Consider the following 22,369-nt stretch of genomic DNA (forward strand, 5'->3'; position numbering starts at 1 on the left):
TCCTTTATCAATTATCAAGTCCTTGTTTATTGACATCTCTCCAATCTCTACAACTTCTAAAATATATTCTAAAACGATAACTTATTTAGATAAGAATTCTGCTGTCTGTGGAACAAAAAACAGCAACACGACTGTTCCCCTTGTTGTAGGTCTTTCTTAGGTCCAAATCGGAGCCATCGCTTTTGCACACGCCGGAAAAGCAATGAGCTAAGTTGAATCAAGGTCGTCACCTGTATCTTAAAGAGAGGCTGTACATCAGCGCGATAACCCGGCTAATATAGGCAAGATCAGAGATTGCACACAGCCCTTATTTTAGAAAAAAAGAAAAAAAAACTGCTGAACAGGCTTTGGAATGAAGGAGATTAGTGGATGCAGCCCTTGGCCAAGGCAGTGTGTTTAATTTCCAGGTGTGTTCTCAGAGTGCAGCCATTTTTCCCCTTCTGAGTTTTTCCAGCATTTCCCCATGGTTTAGCAATTTCTTCATGCAAGAGGTGTGAGGGGTTTGGGGTTGGCAAGGCTGGGGTTACTGGGGTAATTAGCTCGCTAATTATCGGTTGAGTACTACACATCGTGTATAAACACATTTTTTACTGAATTTTATTTGCTGGCTTTTCACGTCAGTTAAATTCATGTTAAATTTAGCAGCAAGCTGTGTAAACAGCAATGGTATGGTCAGTAAAATGAATTAAATATTTAATGCACAGATAAAGTATTGAAACATATGGAATGTATGAACCCATTATTTCCTATTGAAGCTGTTATTTAATCTATGATGAATAAATTTGGGCATATTTCCTGTGAGACTATTTATTCCACGTGAGAGCGCTTCTATCTTAAGAACTGATCCTTCGATCACCACCACTTGAAATGTCATGCCTGCGGTTACACACAGATATCAAGACCAACGCACAAACCCTGAGCATTGAAAGAAATGTATCACTCTACTCTCAAGAAAAATACAGAAATTAATTAATATGCTTGCAAAGTACGATGCTATAAATGTTATATGTGCTGTGGAAAACCAGAAGTAATCGTTCAATTTGGGGGAACAATGTGTGAGGTCAATGTGATATATTCACCAGAACAGCCCATACCATCCATAACTGGTTTCAATTGGGCTATTTTACATACACAAAATTTGTGTCCAATAAAATAAAAGAATGAAGTATGAGCTAGCTAGACAGACCAGACTACAGTGTGAATCACCATCCAATGCATTTTGAGGCCTGTGGTTATTAGTATCAAGCAGGCACTTGAACAAACATACACGTGTTCGCTAGGTAATTTATGGGAGGGCAGCATTTCACAGCTAACACACTTCAGGTGCAAAGGCCCATGGATATTTATTTGGTTTGGTCTGTCTGAACAATACTTAAAGTTCCTCATCATGTAGCAGTTTGGAAACACCTGTCTCTGTTGGAATTCTGCACATATAAAAGTGATTGTTTTTACCTGTTGGTGCCTTTCCTACGTGCTAGATCCTGTTAGAACATTCCAGCAGCCCTGGGCATATCCATGTGTTTCTTTTTGAGCAATGGCATTCATACACAAAATTGTGACGGTTATGCTATGGATGTCCTACTTTCACAATAGACTTTGTTGCCTAGTGTTGGGTGAGCATAATAAAATATCAGAGTGCTTACATTTGTTTTTCAGTACAGTATGTGAATTTATCAATTATGTATTCATTTCAATGCTCAGTGTATTAGCAGTATTATGTTGTAAAAACACTTCTCTGCCCACAAAGTTTTGCACAGCTTCAGTGCACCACTTTCTACTTGGCGTCATCTTAGACTGATCAGAGCTAAAAACAAAAGAATAGCAAGAACATGCTGAGGCAAACATGCATGATAGGATATTACTGTGCCAATGTGCTCTTTTCAGTCTTCCCAAAACATGGACATAGCTGGGTTAAAAAAAAACAGGATGTAAGCAGGTTAGATGATTATGTACTGTGTGTTATCATGCATGATAATGTGTTCTTCCACTGCATTTCAACAGACTTGTCGAATCCTTTGTTTTAAATATTATTTCTAAGACCAGGAGCATACCAGAAGATGCATTCATTTTTTGGAGTATGATCCTAGATGTCATGTTGGTTAAACAATTTGCATATACTGCAATAATTAAATCACAGTACAAGAAAACACTATCCAATACTAATTTGATGAGGTTTATTATGCACCACACCCCAATGCATTTTTGGGAATACCATTACTTACAATGCCATGAGAGCAAAATATTATAAGAAAGCATAGTTAACTATAAAATATGCAGTTTATAGCATGCCAAATAACTGAAAAATCATATTTTCTTTCAATCATGAGCACAATTGAATTTTTTTTAAATATCTGTGCCATCATATAACCATTCAACTAACATAAACATTATATATACAGTATGTCCCTTCTCCCTTATTGTGCAAATATTGCACAAACTTAAAACACAACTGTATAAAAACAGTACAATTATGAGTTAGGCGTTACAAAAAATATATACAATTGGCTGAATTGTTGTTTGCCACACTACCTGGAGTGGCATAATCATTATATATATTAAAGCCATGAAAGAGGTGTAACAAGTCAGTACTAAAATGTCAAGTCCACAGAGACAGCATGCTGCTGGAACACAGACATCCACAAGCATCCATTTTAGAGTGTCCATGAATGCCACCTGTGCAGCCCTTGGCTCATGGAGCGGCGTGGTTAAACAATGGCATAATGGGGAGGGGGTGGGGTTATGGGCTGCGAGCTCAGCTACGATGGGTTGAGGCTTGGTGGCTTCCGCTCTTTTGCCCCACCTGGTCCTTTTTCTCACGGTCCCTGTCTAAGATGGGGCTCAGTCCCCTGAACCCCGAGTAGGGCTGGACGCCCCCATTTATGGGCGGAGGAGGCGTGTCCAGGGGGCAAATGTAGTCCGTGGAGTCATCCAGCTTCTTTCTCCTCAGATGTCCGAAGGTGGTGAACCCCAGCTTCTTCGGCTGAAAATGACATTTGAGAAAGCGTCACTCTCTCAAACTGACATTCTTCAAACCATTCCCAGTGCCAATCTTCAAAAGAGTTCAGCACCCAATCTAAAAATGTGCATATACCACATAAGTAAAGAAAATCTAAATTATGCTTCTGTTCATTTAAGCTTGCACATTTAAGCAAGCCTAAGAAAAAACAGTCTTAAAAGGGTCTTAAATAGCTGGGTGCTTACACTACAAAGTCCACACGCAAATCCCAGAAATGGAGCACCTCTGGGATTAAGCTGATGCAAGCATGACATCCCAGGCAGGGATTATGGTTTTCATTTTCTCTCCACAGAGCAATGAGCTCAAGCTTTCAGTGGCCCTACGAGACCACGCGCCGTGCTGGCTATCCCATAATTCACTTCAGATTTCACGTACTTTTCCAAGAGAGCGAGAGAGAGGGAGGGAGAGACGGACAGCGATGTTAGAGGCACAGGCTCCTACCCGGACTTTGGCCGTCGTGGTGAGAGGGTTGTAGCCGGAGCTGCACATGCACTCGCGCTTCTCCTGCTGGGCCTGAGGGCCCACCAGCGAGCTGAAGTTGGTGGCCAGGTGGCGTCGAAGGAGCGTCTTCTGCGGGGGGATGTTCAGGAGCATGGCCAGGGTGTCCGAGTTAAAGCGCGGCTCCAGGATCTGCAACACAATATTCAGAGCAAACCGAACAAGCAGGGATAGCTGAGTGTGATTCACGTTTAGAGAAGGGTCCTTGCATTCTCGGTACATTTTTACTGTTTCCCAGTGATACATTTAAACTGGAAAAAGTGAAGCGGTAAGCTGAAAGGTCGTTATATCGCACCCACGTCTCCACGCTGTCATGGCAAAGCTGCTCTTTCCACAGAAGATCGTTTAAAAAAGGGGGATGGGGCGAGGACACTTACGATCAGCCCGCCGTGAACGCCGCTGCCCCTCAGGTTTGGGGCGTACTCCGCCAGATCCACCGAGCGCAGCCACTCCATAACGCGGTGGTTAGACCACTGCATCACCTCTGAGGGGGATGTCTTATTCTGAAAAATTGACACACAAATACACAAGAACACATATAAACAGTAAACAATATGTATTACAAATTGATTTAGAAGTTAACTATTGAAATCCCTTTTGTTATCTCACCTGTATGACTACAGTTTCTTGTGGCTACTATTTCTCTGAAAACAAAGAGCCATCTTCCCTGCTTCCTGTTCTGTATGTTAGCCTACCATGAATATTAGGGAAAGCTAACAACAGAAATGCTAATAGCAGAACCCTGTCCCTCTCACCTCATCCCCAGGTCTGCGTCTCAGGCAGTGGGGGTTGAATTTGTTGATATGGAGGACATGGATGGCGCACTTGATGCTGAGATGGTGGAGCTGGCTGGTGACTTTGAGGAACAGGAGGTCATTCTGAAAAAATTGGCCAAAACCCAAGTCAGTTTATCTTTGTGCAACACTGTGCTACTGATGGCAGTGAAAGAAGAAACCATTTTAAGCCACAACTAAATGTTTTCCACCCACCCCACAGGAATCGCACAGCACTGTCTTACCACTGTCAGATACTGAATCATTCTCCCATCGACTCTTCCGTCATTGAACTGGTCTTTGTACTGAGGCAAGCCAATATCATCGAGCCAGCCTGTAAACACAAACCATGCCGTTTCTATACCCTCTGTACATCAGGCACTAAAATACTAGGCCTTGAAGGTTGATATCATCAAGATCTGATACATACGGGTTACCCAGATATGGTCCAGCTCTGATGACTTCTCAATAACTTTTGTGTTGAATGACCGGAGGGCTAGCTGTAGCTTCTTCCTGTGCAGGGAATTCTTAATTCCAATTTCCTGTGGGTAATAAATGAGAAACATTATCAAACTGTATAACAAATTAAGGTAAATAATTGATTTAGTCCAAGCAAATGCCCAAAAACATTTTAGGAAAAAACTTACATAAATGAAAAAAAACACATAAATGGAAAAGTTTTGGGTGATACCCTCTTGCTTTCTTATACCTTCTCTAATTGCTGAGGAGTGGCTGAAAGAAGTGTTTGTCCAGTGTTGACCCACTGCCTGGCCAGGTTCACATACTGTCCCAGACCATAGTCCTCTAGCCAGCCACACACCTGCTCCTTGGTCCAATTGCAGAAGGGAGTGTTCATGTCTCTGGAGAAGAGAATTCAGTACAGATAATTAATATTACAGTAGCACTGAAGCATGAAATACATATATATTATTGAAACCTATATTTAATTAACTGGGCCACTCTGTAGCCCTGCTGTGCAAATAACAGTTTCACTTTTATTCAAGTTTTTAGTACATCAACAAGCAAATTATTTACTGCTTTCATGATTTCTTATACAATAAGGAATCCATTATTCTTTATAAAGCCTGAAATCCTAACAATAGGTAGGAGCCATTTGGTAGTTGCTCTTATCCAGAGTAACTGACATAAGTGCGCACAAAACATGTAGGCAACAAAGAGCTAATGCCAAGACATTAGGGTCCCAGCCAAAATACATAAACCTACAACATAAAGTTAAGACTAGTAGGTGCAAGAGAGACAATTAAGTGCTTCAAGTTGCAAATTGATCTGCGGATATAGTTACAGATGTAGCATAGGTGGGGCAAATGTTCATGGCAAGCCTAGATGCAATTTAAATAAGTATTTTTGGTCTGTCCTGATAGCAGTGGGGAGCTCATTCCACCACTGTGGGGCCAGAGTAGAGAAAAGGGTTTTGCATGAATTTCCATGACTGGTATTACCCATGGTTCCAACAAGGGTTTCACCCTTGTTCTGAAATTCTGATTTCTGTGTTTCCTGATTTTCATCATGTGCAACATATAATGGATCTGACACCCTAGGATTCATACCGGATTGAACTCGCTGAGTCGTCGGTTTGGGCCAATCGTGGGCCAGCTGTGGCTCGTACACCCCCTCTCCGGAACTCTGCGGTATCCAGGTCATCCACCGGCAGGAATCCTGATTGACTCTTCCTTACCCTGGATGAAGGAGAAACGGGGGGTCGGGGGGGGGGTTAGGGTTGCCTATGAGACTTGGGTAAGATAGCTAAAAAGATAATTTTCCCCAAAAGTAATCTGAGGCCCCAAATCCAATCACGTCTGGCTCAAACCTGAATGGCTGTATTGTGGTGTCAGAATCAGCGATTAATGTCTTCTACAGACTCATCCGAGTCACTGATAATGTCCTTTTATTCAGAATCAAATATTTCAATGCACAATTTCTGTCATCTTTTAAAGCAAATGCTGTCACATTCTGTCATCTTTTTCAAAATTATATTAGCAGAGCTGTTTGTCTTCCACCTATTGCATCGTGCATCACATAAGTAATTTTCCAGCGTGAATTTGGGTGTTTGCGTTGGGAGTGATCGGTTTGTCAAATTTGAACCCATAGTAAGAACACTTTCAGCTTAATTTAATGAAACTTCTAGAATAAAATGAATTAGCCTAATATCTTTGGGGTATGCTGTTATGTGGTGCTTACCCTTTAAACAGGAAGCAAATGAGACAGATTAATTTACCATTATCTGTATTTTTAGTTCTTGTTTCTTTTTTTTTCCAGAGCAGGTTGACACATGTAATGATGATTGTAACTGCTTTGTGCTCTGATTTGGTAATGTATAAACTTACCTCCCCCAGAACCTGTGGATGGCCTTTTGGTTCTTCCGGTTGTCTGGAGAGGCGGGAGACTGCTGCTTCGAATCAGTGCCAGACGATGGCAGTGAGAGCTCTGCGAATGTGGTCCCGTCCTTCTTCTCTGCTTTTCCTGTGCACATAAAAACAGAAGTTTCCAGTTACTTTCATATGTGCCTTTTCAACAGGCTGGTTAAATTAGTGCCTGTGTCTCTAAGTCATGCAGAAAGAATGCAGGATTCAGGTGTAACCCACAGGCTCTAAAAATATCTAATTTTCCTTGAATCTGGTCCAAAAGGGCAGTTTTATATAAAGCTGAAAATGATATATGTACTGATGTACCCAAGGTAGGGCTGCCAGTGAACCTTAATGAGACTAAAAAAAAGCCCTGGTATATTTATCTGTCCCAAAAACTTTAAAATGTTAATGGAATTAAGTTCCAATGCCAGCAGTATCAGCAGTCAGTCGTGTCAGAAGCCTTTTTTTGCTTAAGTTAAGGGTACAGGGTTAAATTTCCAGCCGGAGCCATCCATGTGCATGCAACACACTGCCCACACATGGTACCAGTTACACTTGAAAGCCGCCATAATCTGAGTTCATGACAGGGTGGGGTGTGTGCGGCTCATGTGAAGGAGACAGGAATAATATTGGGCGTCTCTGCCCACCACTGCTTTCACTACAGGGCCTTGCTACCGATTTAAACGGCTGCCATAGACCCTCAGACACATGTAAACCCCCACCAGGAATGCTTTGCAATTTAGATTTATAGATGTCTGGTACACAAAGTTGAAGACTTCCCCCTAGTTTTTGTTTCTTACTGTGCTGCTTAACCGTAGGTGTCATGCAGTGACGGTACTTTGGGCACATGCTTTAGTTTCCGTGGAGTACGGTACCTAGAACCGGAGCGCTGGCACTCCTACACCGATCTTCGGCCGTTTGAAGTGAGCAAGCAGAGAGCCAGGCAGAAAAGCACAGGAGAAACACCAGCACATGATTAAGTCAGAGAGCACAGTCAGGCAAGACGAGGGGTTAGTGATGCAGGAGGCCGAATCCATGCAAGACTTGATGAAGAAGAGAAGAGGAATAATGTGAACAGTGCCTCTACTTAAAATCAGATGTACTGTAAATTGAGGAACCGGCTCTTCCGTAAAATATAGATTTCCTTTGTAATTTATTTAGGCACATTCATATGCTCATATACCATTCATACTATACGGTCATATACATTGTATTTGCCTTTTTTTTTTTTTACCAGTCGTAGAACGCCCTGAAGCGTGAGCAATCCGCCGAGGCATGAGCTAGTGAATATTTTGCTGCTTTAAAAGCCCCACAGCATACAGCAGAAGAGCAAGACCTTACACACCTTCCTTCACTGACGACAACTAGTACCCTGTAGGTACCTATCATGTAGCTGGAGGGTACTGATGCAGCAGTAAGCTAAATTATAATTCACCAAAATTAATGGCATTCATACATTTTCTTACCTCAGGAGATGCCTTTGGACTAACCTATGACAAGTTTCTGCAGTCTTTTTGGAGATTTAATTAGTCCATAAAAGCCTTCACAATGCCTCGTTTCCAAAATGAATGGAAGTTTATGGATGAGGAAGATCCAGCTGGGGTTTTGCTTTTTAATTTCTTTAAAATACCAAACATAAATAAAATGTTTTTGTATGTGCAGTTGCAACCATATCCATAATTATATAATCTTGTTTGATCTTGTTTTCATTTAAAACTTGCTATTTATTTTTGCAAACAATGCCATTCGTTTTTAACATTTCAATATGTAGCTGTTTCACAAGTGTACAATAATCATATAACAGTGAGGTGCATACTTAGGGCAAAAGCACTGTCTCTACTCTGATTTGGAGACTTCTGAATTGGTGTTGAATGTTTTTCTTTCTTCCCATTTGGACAGGATCTGGAGCCCTTGCCCGGCATGGTTTGGGACTTGTTGCTGTCATCGGCATATGAAGTCTGCAAACAAACAGTTGTTGTAAACAGGAGATGGCAACTGTTACCAGCAGGTGGCAGTAGTTGGTTTCTCAGTTCAATTTCCTTTTCACCTCAAATGTGATTTAACAAGTGTGACAATTTCCAGTAAGCCAAGCAATCCATTGCAGCATACAATTTTAAGAGAATTATGGTATGCGTGTTCTAAGCATATATTTAACAATTTTATCTGTTAATCTTCAGATCTTTTTAAACCAGATGTCAAAAATTTCATTAGATTTTGATTTATTTCACAGTAATAAAATATGCGTGCATTCATATCGTCCTTACATACATTTAAAACAGTCAAGGATAAAATACACCATAAACCCCAAAGGCCTATTTCCAGTATATAAATGAAAAACCACCCTGGTTGCGCCTGAAGCAATATGCTGAAAAATCTGACATGAAAACCTGTGAAAGCAATACTTCTGTACATAAAACACTTGTATTATCTGAGGCAAGCAAATTAAGTGATTGGATTATTCAGTAAGTAAGGGGTTAAAGGTTAAAGGTTAGATTTTAAGGTGATGTCATCCAGTGGAAGTACCTCTGCTGACACAACAGGTTCTACTGGTTCCTCCACTGCATGCTACGGGTTGGAAAGAGTGATAAGGAAGTGACAGAGCATGTGACAAACAGAACAGACACATAAGTTAGTTCAACAATAGAAAAATAAGTTTAAGACACTCATTTATTTAAATCTAAATAAAAATAACCTTAAATCATTTTTCTTATTGATGCACTTTTAATATTTTATCCATTATTTTCACAGCATATGTTATATGTAAACAAATGGTAAGTGGGCTATAGCTATTGTGCACTCAGAATAAATAAAATTGTTACTTTTTTTCATGTACTGCATCAATTATTGGGAATTCTAAATTCAAAATACTACAAATACTACACTCTCACCTTCAATTAAGCCCTTTTACTACAATAAAGCAGGAGTCCTCTCAGGTTTGTTAAATATAATATGGGACTTGTAATTTTCTCCGATGTCTTTAAGTCGGTGGTCATTCATAAAACTTTCAAAAAAGTTAACTAACTAGTTGGGCTAAGACATTTTGTTGGCTAATATTTTAGTTTGAACATGCTGCAGAACCACTGTGTGTTTGTTCAGCCACAAATCCTCCTATCAAAGCCCATCATTTTTTTCCTAAAAATGAGTTATAACACCATTCAAATAATCATGGGTGTCTGAGTTTGAGATTATTAAATAAGACCCTTATGTGTGAAGAGCTGCAATTTCTGTCATGTACAAACAGGACCTAAACTATCTTAGGAATTAAGGGAATTCTGTCAAGACCTTTTGTAGGTCTTGAGAATTTAGTCATTTTGTCAGGGCATATTAGTTGAAATGGCTCTGTGAGAGTTAATGAAATGCAACACTTTTCCCTTTAGGTTAGATACCATATAGAAAGTTTGCACTAACAATATATAATGGATTAACAGGAGAACTACTGGTTAACTTGCAGGAGTGACCCCAACCTACAGACTACTAGTGAGTTATTTTGGTTAGTTTGACGTGAAATATTTTCACTTGTTTTCTTTTTTTAATTTAACAGAAAAAAATCTGGTCCAACCTTCTTCTTTGATCCACTCCTTAAATCCTCCAAACTACTTGATAGTGTATTTGGTTGTATCCTATAAAGTAAAAAAAATAAAAAATACACATCAGAAATTTTACGATACAATTTGTATTACAGTAGTTTAATGGCGTTGATTTCATGGAAAGGCAGGTCTACACAAGAACCCCAGAGTCAGCAAGGTGCTTCACCATCTGCAGGAGGGCGAGTCTAATTTGACGTGACAGTCATTGCTTAACACTAAGTAAGACAGGCAATGTTCTAATGAGGCAGCAACATCAGAGTGATCGGTCCAGGGCCCCTTTTGTGGGTCTCAAAGCCCAAGCAAAATAAGATAAACAAACATCAGCTAAACTTACCTTTGTCCGTTCTGGACGCTGGTGTTGCTAGGGGAGACCGCAGACTCAGGGGACATCTGTGCACTCCTGCAGCTGGGATGGGTGAGAGAGCAGCAGTGCTTATTTCAAATCTGCACACAGCACACGTGTGAGATATTCTAACATACGTTTGATTTTCACAAGTGCTTGAGTGTTACTCTCTGAAATGCTAAACTACGGCCAAAATAAATTATGCTACGGATGTAAACAATTAATAGTTTGATAACTGGATTTGATATCAGCCAGCTTACAGACAAACTAACAACTTTGTTAACCTCAGATCCCCAGTCTATTTGTCAAATGTTACCCTCTTGTGTTCAGGCGGTGTAACATCTTCATTTTTAGTGTATCAAACAATAGTTATAGCATAGGCCACAAAATTCCATAAGAACACGGATTTTATGGAAATCAATTAAGTACTTGCAATTCATTTCGCATTATTTCAACGAGAATGAATATTCTACATCCCTGATCTGGGCTTCTGGACGCGTGGCGATTTTAATGTGTACTGTGGCTCATAGGCCAGTCCAATTCCACACTTACCTAAAGTCTAACTCCTTCTGAAAGGATGATGAGGAGACCATTAAAGGTGAAGAACCACAGGAGGACATCTACAGGGGGAAATGTGACACACAGGAGAATTATCTAGACCCAGATACAGAGCAGGTCTACCTCAACAATTCAGGACAGAGAGAAGTTGGCCCCACCTCTGATTGTGGCGTGTTGGGGTTGGAGAGAATCCTTGCACCCGAGACTGGAAATGCAAAGAAGCAAAGTCTAGCACACTTCATTTCTGCTTCACACCAGATTATTATGTTTAATGCACACTGTTACCTGTGCAGTTAGACTACTTGGCTTAGATTCGGGTAACATTTATCATTAAAGTCGATTTAAAAATAAATGCAAGGGTCACTTTTTTTCTTCACCAACACAATCTGGTAAGTTCATTCCTGAACAGTTGACCATAAGAAAGGTAAAGAGGATTGTTAGTTGAATCCCAGCCCCAGTCTGAGGTCATGGTTGGGAATGGTCTAGGGACCCAGAAGGTCACTGGCTCAAGTTCTGGGATGGACACTAAAGTCATATGATTCAGTAAGGTAAAATTTAAAACTTCTTCAAAATTAAACTATTATTCAATATACAATTATACACTCAATAAAAAGCAATATTAGTTTCGCATGAATAGAAAGTTAAGTTGATTTCCTTTTTTGATCCTCATATTATGGTGTCTTACCTTGAATAGATGAGATGACTTCTTTTGTCTTTCTGTACTGGTTTAAAAGGAATGTAAGCTCTTCAATACGGCGACCCTGCAACACAGAAATATTCTTGGCCTGGTTTCAATCTACATTTTTCCTAAAATTTGACATCCAAAATGTTGTTTTTTATTCACAGTTTGGTAAGTTCAACAATTACCTGAATTAATCATAGCTAATACTCTTAAAACTCTGAACCTTTACAACACTACTTTTTGAATGTTTCACTGAAACCTGTGGAATATTCAGGAATAAGTCAAGTACAAAAAGTCCTTTTGTTTCTATTTTTCTGTCACAAGAACCCTATAAATAGCTTTTGTGGGAATTTTCAATTGAAAAAAGACAGATTTTTCAGTTTGATCTTGAGCATATGGTTTAGATCATTGCATTTATTTGTTATCTGCACATTAGCAGCAGCAACCAGATAACAATCGTGATGACGAGGGCATCTGGGTCTTGGAAGGCTCTACATCCAAAGCTGAATTCTGGTCAGATCAAAGAAGGTTTTTCAATAGGTGCCTGCCTGGATCTGGCCAGGCTTAATTTACAATAATTTCATATTAGTTTGGCAATGGACAGGCTCTGTATGTGGTTAGTGTAAATTTCCTCAGTTTATTTTGAGCAAAACAGCCATGAATGCTTGGCTTGTATGTTGCAAATGATCCCAGTATGCCAACGTAGGTCACTGGTAGGAGATGAATTTGATATGAAATAGTTGACACTGTCATTTCCTTTGTGTCTATAAGGCTTTCATCAAGACAGCATACATACATTCTGTCCTGTGGTTGCATATCCATTAAAAAAAAAAAAAAATAGAATCCATTCAACTCAATTGGAGTATTATATATTGCATAGCCTTTGCCAGATTCATCCATAGAAATGTGGCCTTTATATTACCAGGACATTGACGTTATACATAATGTTAAGTAATGTTTCCATACCTTTTCTTCATTTTCTGCTAACAATGTCTCCATTCCTGTTTTCAGCCTTTGCAATTCCTGATCTGAAAAGAAATGTCTGTTACTATAGCTGCTGGTAAATAACTGTTGAATCATCGCCCCGTCTCTTAATGACATACATTAAACATGACATTCTGAGGCTGACTGAAGCCTGACTGAATTACATGTGGAATTACACAGACTGGAGTCATGCGTATGGAAGTCATGCAATAAATGACACGTCGCTGGTGCAAGAGGACAGGAATCTAATGGCATTAACATAAAAGGATATGAGGACACAATATCTTCATTGACAGACACAAGACATAATGGGCCCGGTTGCACGGTTCCTCCACATCTCAGAGTGCTGCTTTGACGCATGGTCACACAATGGAACACTACAGCTACAAGGCTCCTGTTTGTGTTGAGGTTGAGGTACGAGAGGTGATCACACCGTGGTTACGTTCTCTCACAGCCATTTGATTATGACTGTAGAGCTGGAACTAGGCTTAGAATGGATTTAACTGAAACTAAAGATGGTAACCCACTGGAGCACAATTGCTTTTCAACTTCATTGCTCATAACCAAAGCAGTAGCTCATAATGAGCTATTTGCTAAATTAACAGTCTGGATTGAGATTACTGCCCTGTACATCAGTCATCAGACATTTTCCCAAAAAATATACAGACAGAATTTTATGACTATCTCTCTCTGACTGCTGTGATCATAGATGGTGGATTGCTCCCTACTCTCTTCCATGTTAACCTCCTTGGTTTAAAGTGGCAACACCTATGGAGGCAAGGTTGTTACACACCTTACCAACTCATGTGCACAGTAAGTAAGCCAGTATCAGAGACAGTAGATGAGAATCAGAAAATTACATGGTGCATTATGCTAAGCATATTCCAGCTGTACAGTAAAAAAGTACCCGTATCCATGTCAGGCACTGGGGAACCAATCAACTTCCTTCCAGACACTGCACAGTTACTGTACATATAAGTTCACAGAACTCATTGGACAGTGTGAGACTAAATGTTGTATGGTACTAACTAGGTGGGAAGGGAATTTTTAATTCATACAAATTAGAGTGAGATTAAAGTCAAACCCCCTCCATTTCAATTTCTCCAGTAAAGGCACATTGAAGGGGTGTGATGGACAGGACAGAGTACTCAGACAGATTAGCAAGTGTGATGGTGCGATGGAAGCTCTGTGTGAAGCAGCTGGAGAATGTGAAGCCTTACATTTGTCTTTCAGTCTTCTCTTAAACACCTCATCTATCGTGAGGGCTTTGAGGAATTAAAAGACAACACACAAATTAGGTAGTAAAGTGTGCTTTTCCGAATGCTCATTAAATGAGACATGATGCAATAAAAATGTAAATGTAAGTTTGAATATTTTGAATTAAAATGTTTAATTGCCAAATTTGGCTTAGCACTTCAGAGGTTCAGAATAAATATTCACGGAATCCAGGAGAGTGATGAGCAGCCTTCTGGGAGCACATCTGTGTTTGCATTAAATATTTAGCCTCCACTGTTAATACTGTCTCATTCAACTATACTTACCTGACACAACGGCAAATCATTGCAACAGGAATCATTGGGAGATTGCTAGGTGAGATAGAATTGTTCCACGGAGTGGATCATGTGACAGTGGAACATTCTTCCTGTGCTCTAATCACAAAATGTGGGGGCGTCGCTTGGTTTATTAAAGACCCCTAGAGGGATGGGGAAATTCTCACTTGGTTATTAAAAACCACAAACCGCACAGTCCAGTGTGAGAGGATATCAGAGACATACACAGATTCACAAAATGGTCATTTTACCTTTATCCGCACCGGTGGCAGTTGCAGGGCCTCCTGTTGTGAGCTGCCTCTGCAAACAGTCGATTTCGGCATCTTTTTCTGCAAGAAGCTGCTGCAGGTCTGAGATTTCTGCCTGTGAACGAGCTCAGAATTACTTTTTATTCTGCATCATCTGTCAGAGATACTAAACAACAGAGACTCATCCAAAATGTCCGAATATCTGAATCGATCTTATTCAAATATCCCTTCTATGAGGAGATCAATTTTCACAAACTATTACTTTCAACAAAACACAAAAACAAAGATAATGTTCCTCTTAAAAGTAGAATGTACGGTATGGATAAAAGGATTAAAAACTCAGAGTGCTTTCACATTAAAGTCTGCCCTTATTGTTATGCTACGGGGCCACAGAGTGTTTTCAGAGGTGACCAATGCCATTCCATTTGATTTGCAGGGAATTCCTTAGTTAAACTACTTTAAATGACCATCTTGGCCAACATTTAAACTTGGACCACCTTATTTATTCAGGTTTACGGAAGAAGCAGGACTGCCTTTGCCTATACCAGATGCATATACAGTAACATAGCTCACAATCACATTGCACATCAACTTTAAATGAGGCATGCAAAAGCACTCTAGAAAGTGGAATGGGAAAGGTACACTACATTAGATGAAATGGTACACATGCATAGCAAGGAATCTCATTCAAGCAATCTGTCCTGTGAAACTTTGCGTAAAAGCTGGACATGGAATTTGCCTGTTTAGACACTGCATTCTATGAATTGTATTATTCTGTGTTATGCATGTGGGCAATGCTCACAGTCTGAGGAAAATGCAACATAGCTAAGAGTAGTGAAGATTAGTTTATGCTGAGGAAAGGCAAGAGTCATACACTGGCCAAGAAACTCTCATCTCTGTTACTGCTTTTCACTATATTTTGATATCCATATTTATGAGAAGATTGCCCATTATTGATGAATGCAAAATAAATACTGATTATCTACAGTAATCCATTTTGGTTACTCAACAGACCCATGTGGCCCCCATAAGTGACTTGCATTCACCACATAGTGTATATACCATGAACAGTATACTAATATATAAATCATGGATACAAACTAGATACTTAATTTCAGGAAAACAGTGGTTCCTCAAAAGGGATCTGAACCTGTAGCCTTCCTCTGTTTGCACGACTGACCCCTATTCCTGAGGAAATTATCTGAATGTACAGATATCTACTCAGGCATGCCCAGTTCCTTTATTGGTTCTATGTCTGGAAGCAGTGGAGGTTAGAGTGAACTGTCTCGCCCAATGAACATCAACTGCATATTTTCTTTGCAGTTTTCTTTTGTCCTATTTACATGCACTAGAAGCCATTGCATTTATGATCAATGGTTTTCATATTTGAAGCAGCTGAACATTCATTATATTGTAACATACCAGATCATATGTAGTTGTAATATAAGTCAAATATGGTAAAAACATACTTCTGAATATAGGAAATATATATGATATTTGAAAAAAAGGTTGCATACAATTTGCTGATTAAAATATTTATTTTAAGTTCAAATATACAACAAACATGTTTATATTATACTGAATGGTAACTACACTGTAGATATACAATTATTCAAGGCAGAATGATCTGGATATACAGAAAACTAGCCAGATATACAGAGTAGCCTGTGTGTATTGCGATTATGCTACATAATTAATAATGCTGGATAGGATTGGGTGAACAAGATTCCATTACAGCAGGTTTAACTTTATGAGCAGTGATAGTTTGTGAGACTCAAATAGCAAATGTCAAATTCTTCCCATTAATCTGATCATTTCTCTCATGTAAATCAAGCCATGAATTAGGCAACCTTAATAACGAGTATCATTTTGTCAGGGTGATGTTTTTATTTTTTTATTTTTTGTCATGGTGATGTTTTTCTCACAGTGCAAAAATATATAAGAATGTAATTTTATGGATTCACAGATCATGTAATCATTATAATCATGTTTGCAACCAGGACATGTTTGTGATGTAAAGATTATATACAATCTGTGACTCAACTTAATGCCCCGATGATTTTACGAATGGAGTTTATTCAATAGTTAAAATTTGAAGCCTTGTGTATACAATGATGGAACTACCTGGGTAGAATCGAATAAAGTCTTAACATTGCAAAGGTCTAATATGATGTGAACACAAAAACACAGTGCCACATGAGATACAATTAGGCCAGAGAGAATGACTTCCTGACGGATGTTTAACAATTTCCTCTTATTCAAGAAAACCGAAAAACAAATCCAGCTGAGAGGCACGATCAGTTTAAGTGAAGGATTTTTGGCCTAAATCCTCAGGGTGGGGGTTATGGCAGCAGGGGCAGGGATGGAGCTGGTGGTGGCTGGTGGTCAGAGGGACTGAGGGGTCAGAGTGAGTGATGCACCTGAGCTGTCCTGCACTGTTCCTCCCAGTGCTGCCTCTCTACCTGCGTGTGCTCTACGGTAAGCTTCAGGCTAGAAAGCTTGGTCATTAGCGACTGGTAGCACACGTGGAGAGAGGAAGAGATAGAGAGCTAGAAGGAAACAGAGCGTGAAAAAGCAGTGGGCGTGCAGGCTGAAAAGAGAGCAGGAAAGGTTACCTCTGACCTATTTCACTCAGAGAAAAGACCAGAGTGACAGGCTTTCTTAAACAAAAATAAATTGGAAGACAAAAGGCAGAACAGGTAAGCATGGGTATTGTTGATGACTGATTCAGCCAAGCAAACAGAAAGACAGTGAATAATTAGTACACTGGATAGGTGCAAATATGCAGAGTTAAGTGACAAAATTCTAAACGAGGCTAAAATAGTTGAAAAATCCAAAAGCATTATTTTTTGTTTACCTTTGTTGCCTTCAATTTCTTTTCATACTGACATTTCTCCTCTTGCAGTTCATTAACTTTACACTTCAGCACTTTTAACTCTGTCAAAAGGCCCTGTTAATAGAAAAACACAAGTGAGACACAACCTTAATGTACAGTATCCAATTTTCAAATCAAGTCTGCAAACAGAACACTGTGGATGCCTTAAACACAGCCTAGTTCCACCATCCAGATTAAGTTCAATACAAATGTGTTGCTGTCTGAAAAGGAAAGCACTTTATGCATTATGTTAAGCTGTGGTTGCTGGGCACGTGTTGCCTGGAGATTGCGATGCTTGCTGTGAGACTCAGCCAATACAAGATACTACTTTTAAAAAAGGAAACCTTTCAGAGGCTGGGGGTATTTGGCCATTTTTAAGACTTTTGAAGGGAAAGGTGGAAACTAAATGTAATATGACAGTTTTTCAAAAGATGCAGAGAATAGAAAGCATAAGTGCTGAGACATCAAGTAAACACCTCCACCTTCACCCCGAGAGATGTGACACACACAGTGATCAGTCGCAGCCATTGATGGCTTAAGCTTCAATTGATGGCTTAAGCCATCAATAAAAAGCTATTGAACCCAACAAAGAACACAATAAATAGTGAACAACAGTCAGAACAGTCAGACCATGAGGCTCATGTGCACATGTGCTTCAACTCCACAGCCTCTGCTGGCGAGGTGAGGTTCCAACTCACTATTTATTTGGTCAAATCTGTGTCGCATGACACAAGAATAGCGTAATACAGCAAAAGTCAGTCATGAAAAAATTCCACCCCGGCTGACATGCAGGCAACACCACACTGACACAGAAAACTGCTCTGGCTAAGAAAGCAAACAAAACACTCAGACCAAGCAGACCAAGACAAATTCGACTCCAACACCGAAAAACCCTTTCTTCATCTCCTGCTGTTTGGGTGCCACATGGGAGCGTGACTTAGGGTAAGCGTGTTAGTTTCCAGAAGGGGGTGAAGTATTGTTAGGGTTAGAGGAGAAGCAAGCGTTTGGTTGTAAGCCTACGTTCTCTCCTCTACAGCGACAGTGGTCCTCAGAGCCGCCGAGGTCAGGGCTTGGGCTCTGGTGGGCTTCCTGCAGGCTACTGTCAGTTGCCTGCTTTTCCAGGGCCCTTTTCTCCTGGATCCTGCTACTGATCTCCAGCTGAAACTTACACATCTGCTCCTGGAGCTCACTGATCAGATTGACTACGCACTGGGGGAGGGAAAGACACAGATTACATAAATATCAGATCACCTCAAAGAGAAAAAGGGGGTATAATGTGAATTCACTGGAAATAATGCAAGTAGAGACATGTCTGGGTGGTGATGTGTGTGTGTGTGAGAGAGTGTGTACTGTATGTGTCTCTGACTGTGTGTGTGTGAGGGTATGTGGTGCATGGGTATGTGTGCATGCGTGGGAATGTGCGTGTTTGTGTTTACGTATGCGTGCGTGCACGCCTCCAACACTATTTTTTCGTTTCTCATCATTCCCAAGATATACTCTGACATGCAGTAGCATGTGAATGTCATATTTTATGTCATGTTTATGCATCAGAAAAACAGACACAAGGATGATGGATGCCAGTGCTGCTCCCACTAATCTGCGCTCAATAAAATGTTGCACCTGAGAAACAAACACCGAGGTAATAAGCCGCTGGCCTTCTAATCCAGTTTGAGAAGTTCTGCTGTGCGCACATTTGTCTTTCAGCTAAAGTAGAGCTTGACTCTTGCTGGGTAATTTCAGGGCAAAATGTGTCTAAGCAGGAGCTTAGACACATGTGTCTAAGCAGTGTAAAATCTTCACAACTGCAAAAATGTGTTGCATATTATGTAGGCTTGTTTGTAATACATTTTTAAAAGAAGTGGGTTGTGCTTCTTTAAGTTTAAAGGATTACAAGATCAAAATTATTCAGTAGCAACAAAACAAAAATGTCCCTACTCAACTTTAAGGCAAATATTTTAAACATTTTGGCAAACTGCCTTTATCGGAGAAATGGTGTTATGCATTACATCCACATTGCATGAATAGGGGTTTCTCCATACATTTATTATGTTCAAAACAATAGACATATTGTAATGAATTGTTTCACTTACAGTTAATGCAGCACATGCCTGTATATAAAAAATGCCATATAATTAACATCAATGAATCATATATTTAAGTGAACAATAGTCCATCTGTGTATACATGTTTTAGCTGAAATGCCTGAAATGCCTGTGTGACGGTGGGCTAAGCAAACTCCAATGGAATTCACCGCAAATGTTATGCCAGATGACCAGGAACACGTCCACACCTATATATATATAGCTGACTGTTTAGTGGTTCTAAGCAAAGGTTATTTCTTTGGTGAAAGTAAGTTTATGTATGGAATGTTCATAACAAATTCCTGTTTCTCTTTAACCTCAAAGGGATCTCTGCAGCTGTTAAGCAATGGAGCAGTGTTTGTGAATGAAACAATGCAGAGAGAGGGCTCAGATATCATAGTACCATACCATAATGCGTGTTATGTCTTTGAAGGCCGTTTGGATTTACAGTACGAGGACAGGGGGACCAGGGATTTCTGTGCACTCCATATTAAACATATTAAATATCTGCATATTAAATTACAAAATAAGAAATATCATTGTTTTTAAATGTGACTTCTCTTTTATGAAACTGAATGTTGATGAGGATAGTCAACGGAAAGGTTTTAATTGTGCTCATTTTTCATATAGGAAGCTGCCTTCCAGTAACTGTCAATTCAGCTCCATCAAGTATGAACAGGAAATTTCCTGATTCCTTCTTGAATTCCCAATCTAACCTTGCAAAGTTACTGTAAGAAGGCTGTCTGTATATCCACAGCCTGTAAAGCAAGGCTGTTTCCATTACATTCTGATGGGGTTCACATGCCACATACAAACTGACAGAGCTGACAAAAGGGATTATTGGAACACAATGAGTTAAATCGATCAAATATCTTTCATGACATATTGTAATGTAAACCCAAAGAAGACACTCATCTAATTCTCATTTGCCTGTCTGGGTATTATATGGAATATGTGCTGCTTTTAAATTACAGCTATGCCACCTTAGTCTTTTCACTACTCTCAATTTGTCAAACCAAATAAAATACTTGGAAGCACGCTAGGATATAAAAAAGCTGTCATTAAGAGTTGTTGTGAGCTGAACAGACGATCACACTCAGTAAACAAACATCCTAACATGCCTCTGCCCATGATTCTTTGTAATATTGCTTGATAAACCCTGGCCAGTGTTCGTGGTTTTACAGAAAACAAGTAAAACATCTTGACTAATCAATAATAGAAATTAGGAGAATGGGTTGACAAGGCGATGTTTTTCATTTGTCAAGAGTAAAATCATAATTTTTACAAACCAAATGTCCACAAACCATTTTGAGGCATGAATAAATTTCTCAGAAAATTCACAGCAAATAATAACATTGCAAACTTCTGAGTATTAGGGAGGGTATGTGGAGCTAAAGTTTCAAAATTAAAATAGTATTGTTCTGACTTTGGCCCTGCTGAATACTTAAACAATACAGTGCCAATTTTGGATGGTAATGGTAACCAGACTGACAGATAAATCCAATGCCTTGTTGACAAAGTTAAAGGCCGACAGAGCTGCAAATAATCTTTTTATACATAAAAATTACACATAACAGAGCCCGTTCAGAACAGTTGATTTTAAACACATTTATAAAACCGCACAATGGGCTCTTTCAGTGATAGAGTTGGAGCTGATGTGGAAATGGGAAGAGTGTTTGTTAAGAATTGATCAGAACTGAGTAACTGTGTTGCATATTTAGGCCCTATGACAATAATTAGGCCCTATGATTACATCTCATTAAGATGTCTACAAGTTATTTTGTTGCCAAATACAAATAGCAGGACATTAATCGCTAATAACAACAATCCTTACACATGGGAATATTGAATATATACGAAGCAGCTAATTATATACAAGGCAATTCCCATTTCTAGATACTTAGATTAAGTGCTTCATCGGAAGGTTCTTACAGCATATTATTCTCCTAGTTGTTTAACCCTATTAACTGAGTGTTAAACCTGCATCTGCTATCAGAAATGGTCACAAAAATATTGTTATTTTGTAAACAAAATAATAATTTTCATATTGCTCCTTTACCATAGCAATTTATATACCAGACCATTATCATATAATTAATGTATTGGGCTGGATATTTAGAGAAGCTTGATCAGAAGTGCAAAGTCTTTTCAAGAATATGCTACACTATACCTATTGTCATCAAATACTGTATTTATCACATATTCAGATCACACATAGTATTACAGACAAAAGAAATCCAAAAGAATAAGCAGATAGGACCAGTAATAAGGGTTTAAGGGTTTTGTTAAGAGTTAATAAAAGCACAATAAATCAGATAATAACTGGAGGTGATTTGCCTTAGTGGTCACCTGATCCTATTTGTCCTATAATATAATACCTTGTGTAGAGAGCTTGATTAGTGGTGCCTCCCCCATTCAGAAATGTGTGACAGCAGGGCTGCATTAAATTTGAATCACAGTGCAATCTATTCGCAGATATGTGCTGTATGAAAATCCAATGAAAACGTAAACTTGTAACATTCTGAATGTAGTGAGCGCAAATCCCTCTTTCAACATATTCATTCACTCACACCAGTAGAGTTTGGTGTTTTCACCAGTACAGCTTATGCTGTAACTGTACTACTGTATGGTGTAATGCTCACTGATCTAACTCTGTTTTCATTGCTACGAGACATATATATATTGCCTATTGCGCAATGAGCTTGGGTGTCCAGACAAGGGGAACTGTGCGTGACTGACTGTTTACATGCACTACTTCATATACAACTTCTGTCTAAATACACAAAACAGCATGTCCTACATCCTCTT

The 22,369-nt window shown here is 39.4% G+C and overlaps 1 protein-coding gene across 8 annotated transcripts in view; it reads right to left on the bottom strand.

Moving 5' to 3' along the window:
- Positions 1-2,159: 2,159 nt before the first annotated feature.
- ppfibp2a (PPFIA binding protein 2a) overlaps positions 2,160-22,369 on the bottom strand; it is a 51,921-nt gene continuing 31,711 nt past the window's right edge. For 5 of the 8 annotated variants that reach the window (XM_064336142.1, XM_064336143.1, XM_064336148.1 and 2 more), the window contains 21 exons: positions 18,501-18,689; positions 17,463-17,555; positions 14,609-14,720; positions 12,790-12,851; positions 11,827-11,902; positions 11,300-11,346; positions 11,136-11,203; positions 10,575-10,646; positions 10,213-10,273; positions 9,177-9,218; positions 8,470-8,611; positions 7,529-7,561; positions 6,633-6,768; positions 5,856-5,984; positions 4,997-5,147; positions 4,718-4,829; positions 4,533-4,621; positions 4,270-4,392; positions 3,892-4,017; positions 3,458-3,646; positions 2,160-2,980 (listed from right to left, as the gene is read on the bottom strand). In XM_064336142.1, coding sequence (XP_064192212.1) covers positions 2,753-2,980; positions 3,458-3,646; positions 3,892-4,017; positions 4,270-4,392; positions 4,533-4,621; positions 4,718-4,829; positions 4,997-5,147; positions 5,856-5,984; positions 6,633-6,768; positions 7,529-7,561; positions 8,470-8,611; positions 9,177-9,218; positions 10,213-10,273; positions 10,575-10,646; positions 11,136-11,203; positions 11,300-11,346; positions 11,827-11,902; positions 12,790-12,851; positions 14,609-14,720; positions 17,463-17,555; positions 18,501-18,689 — 2,280 coding nt within the window. In that variant the 3' untranslated portion in view covers positions 2,160-2,752. The remainder of the gene's footprint in view (positions 2,981-3,457; positions 3,647-3,891; positions 4,018-4,269; positions 4,393-4,532; positions 4,622-4,717; positions 4,830-4,996; positions 5,148-5,855; positions 5,985-6,632; positions 6,769-7,528; positions 7,562-8,469; positions 8,612-9,176; positions 9,219-10,212; positions 10,274-10,574; positions 10,647-11,135; positions 11,204-11,299; positions 11,347-11,826; positions 11,903-12,789; positions 12,852-14,608; positions 14,721-17,462; positions 17,556-18,500; positions 18,690-22,369) is intronic. The other 3 variants (XM_064336146.1, XM_064336145.1, XM_064336144.1) reach the window with 3 other exon arrangements.

This window comes from Anguilla rostrata, chromosome 5 (genome assembly GCF_018555375.3).
Source record: "Anguilla rostrata isolate EN2019 chromosome 5, ASM1855537v3, whole genome shotgun sequence".
In the NCBI taxonomy this organism is placed as follows: Eukaryota; Metazoa; Chordata; class Actinopteri; order Anguilliformes; family Anguillidae; genus Anguilla; species Anguilla rostrata.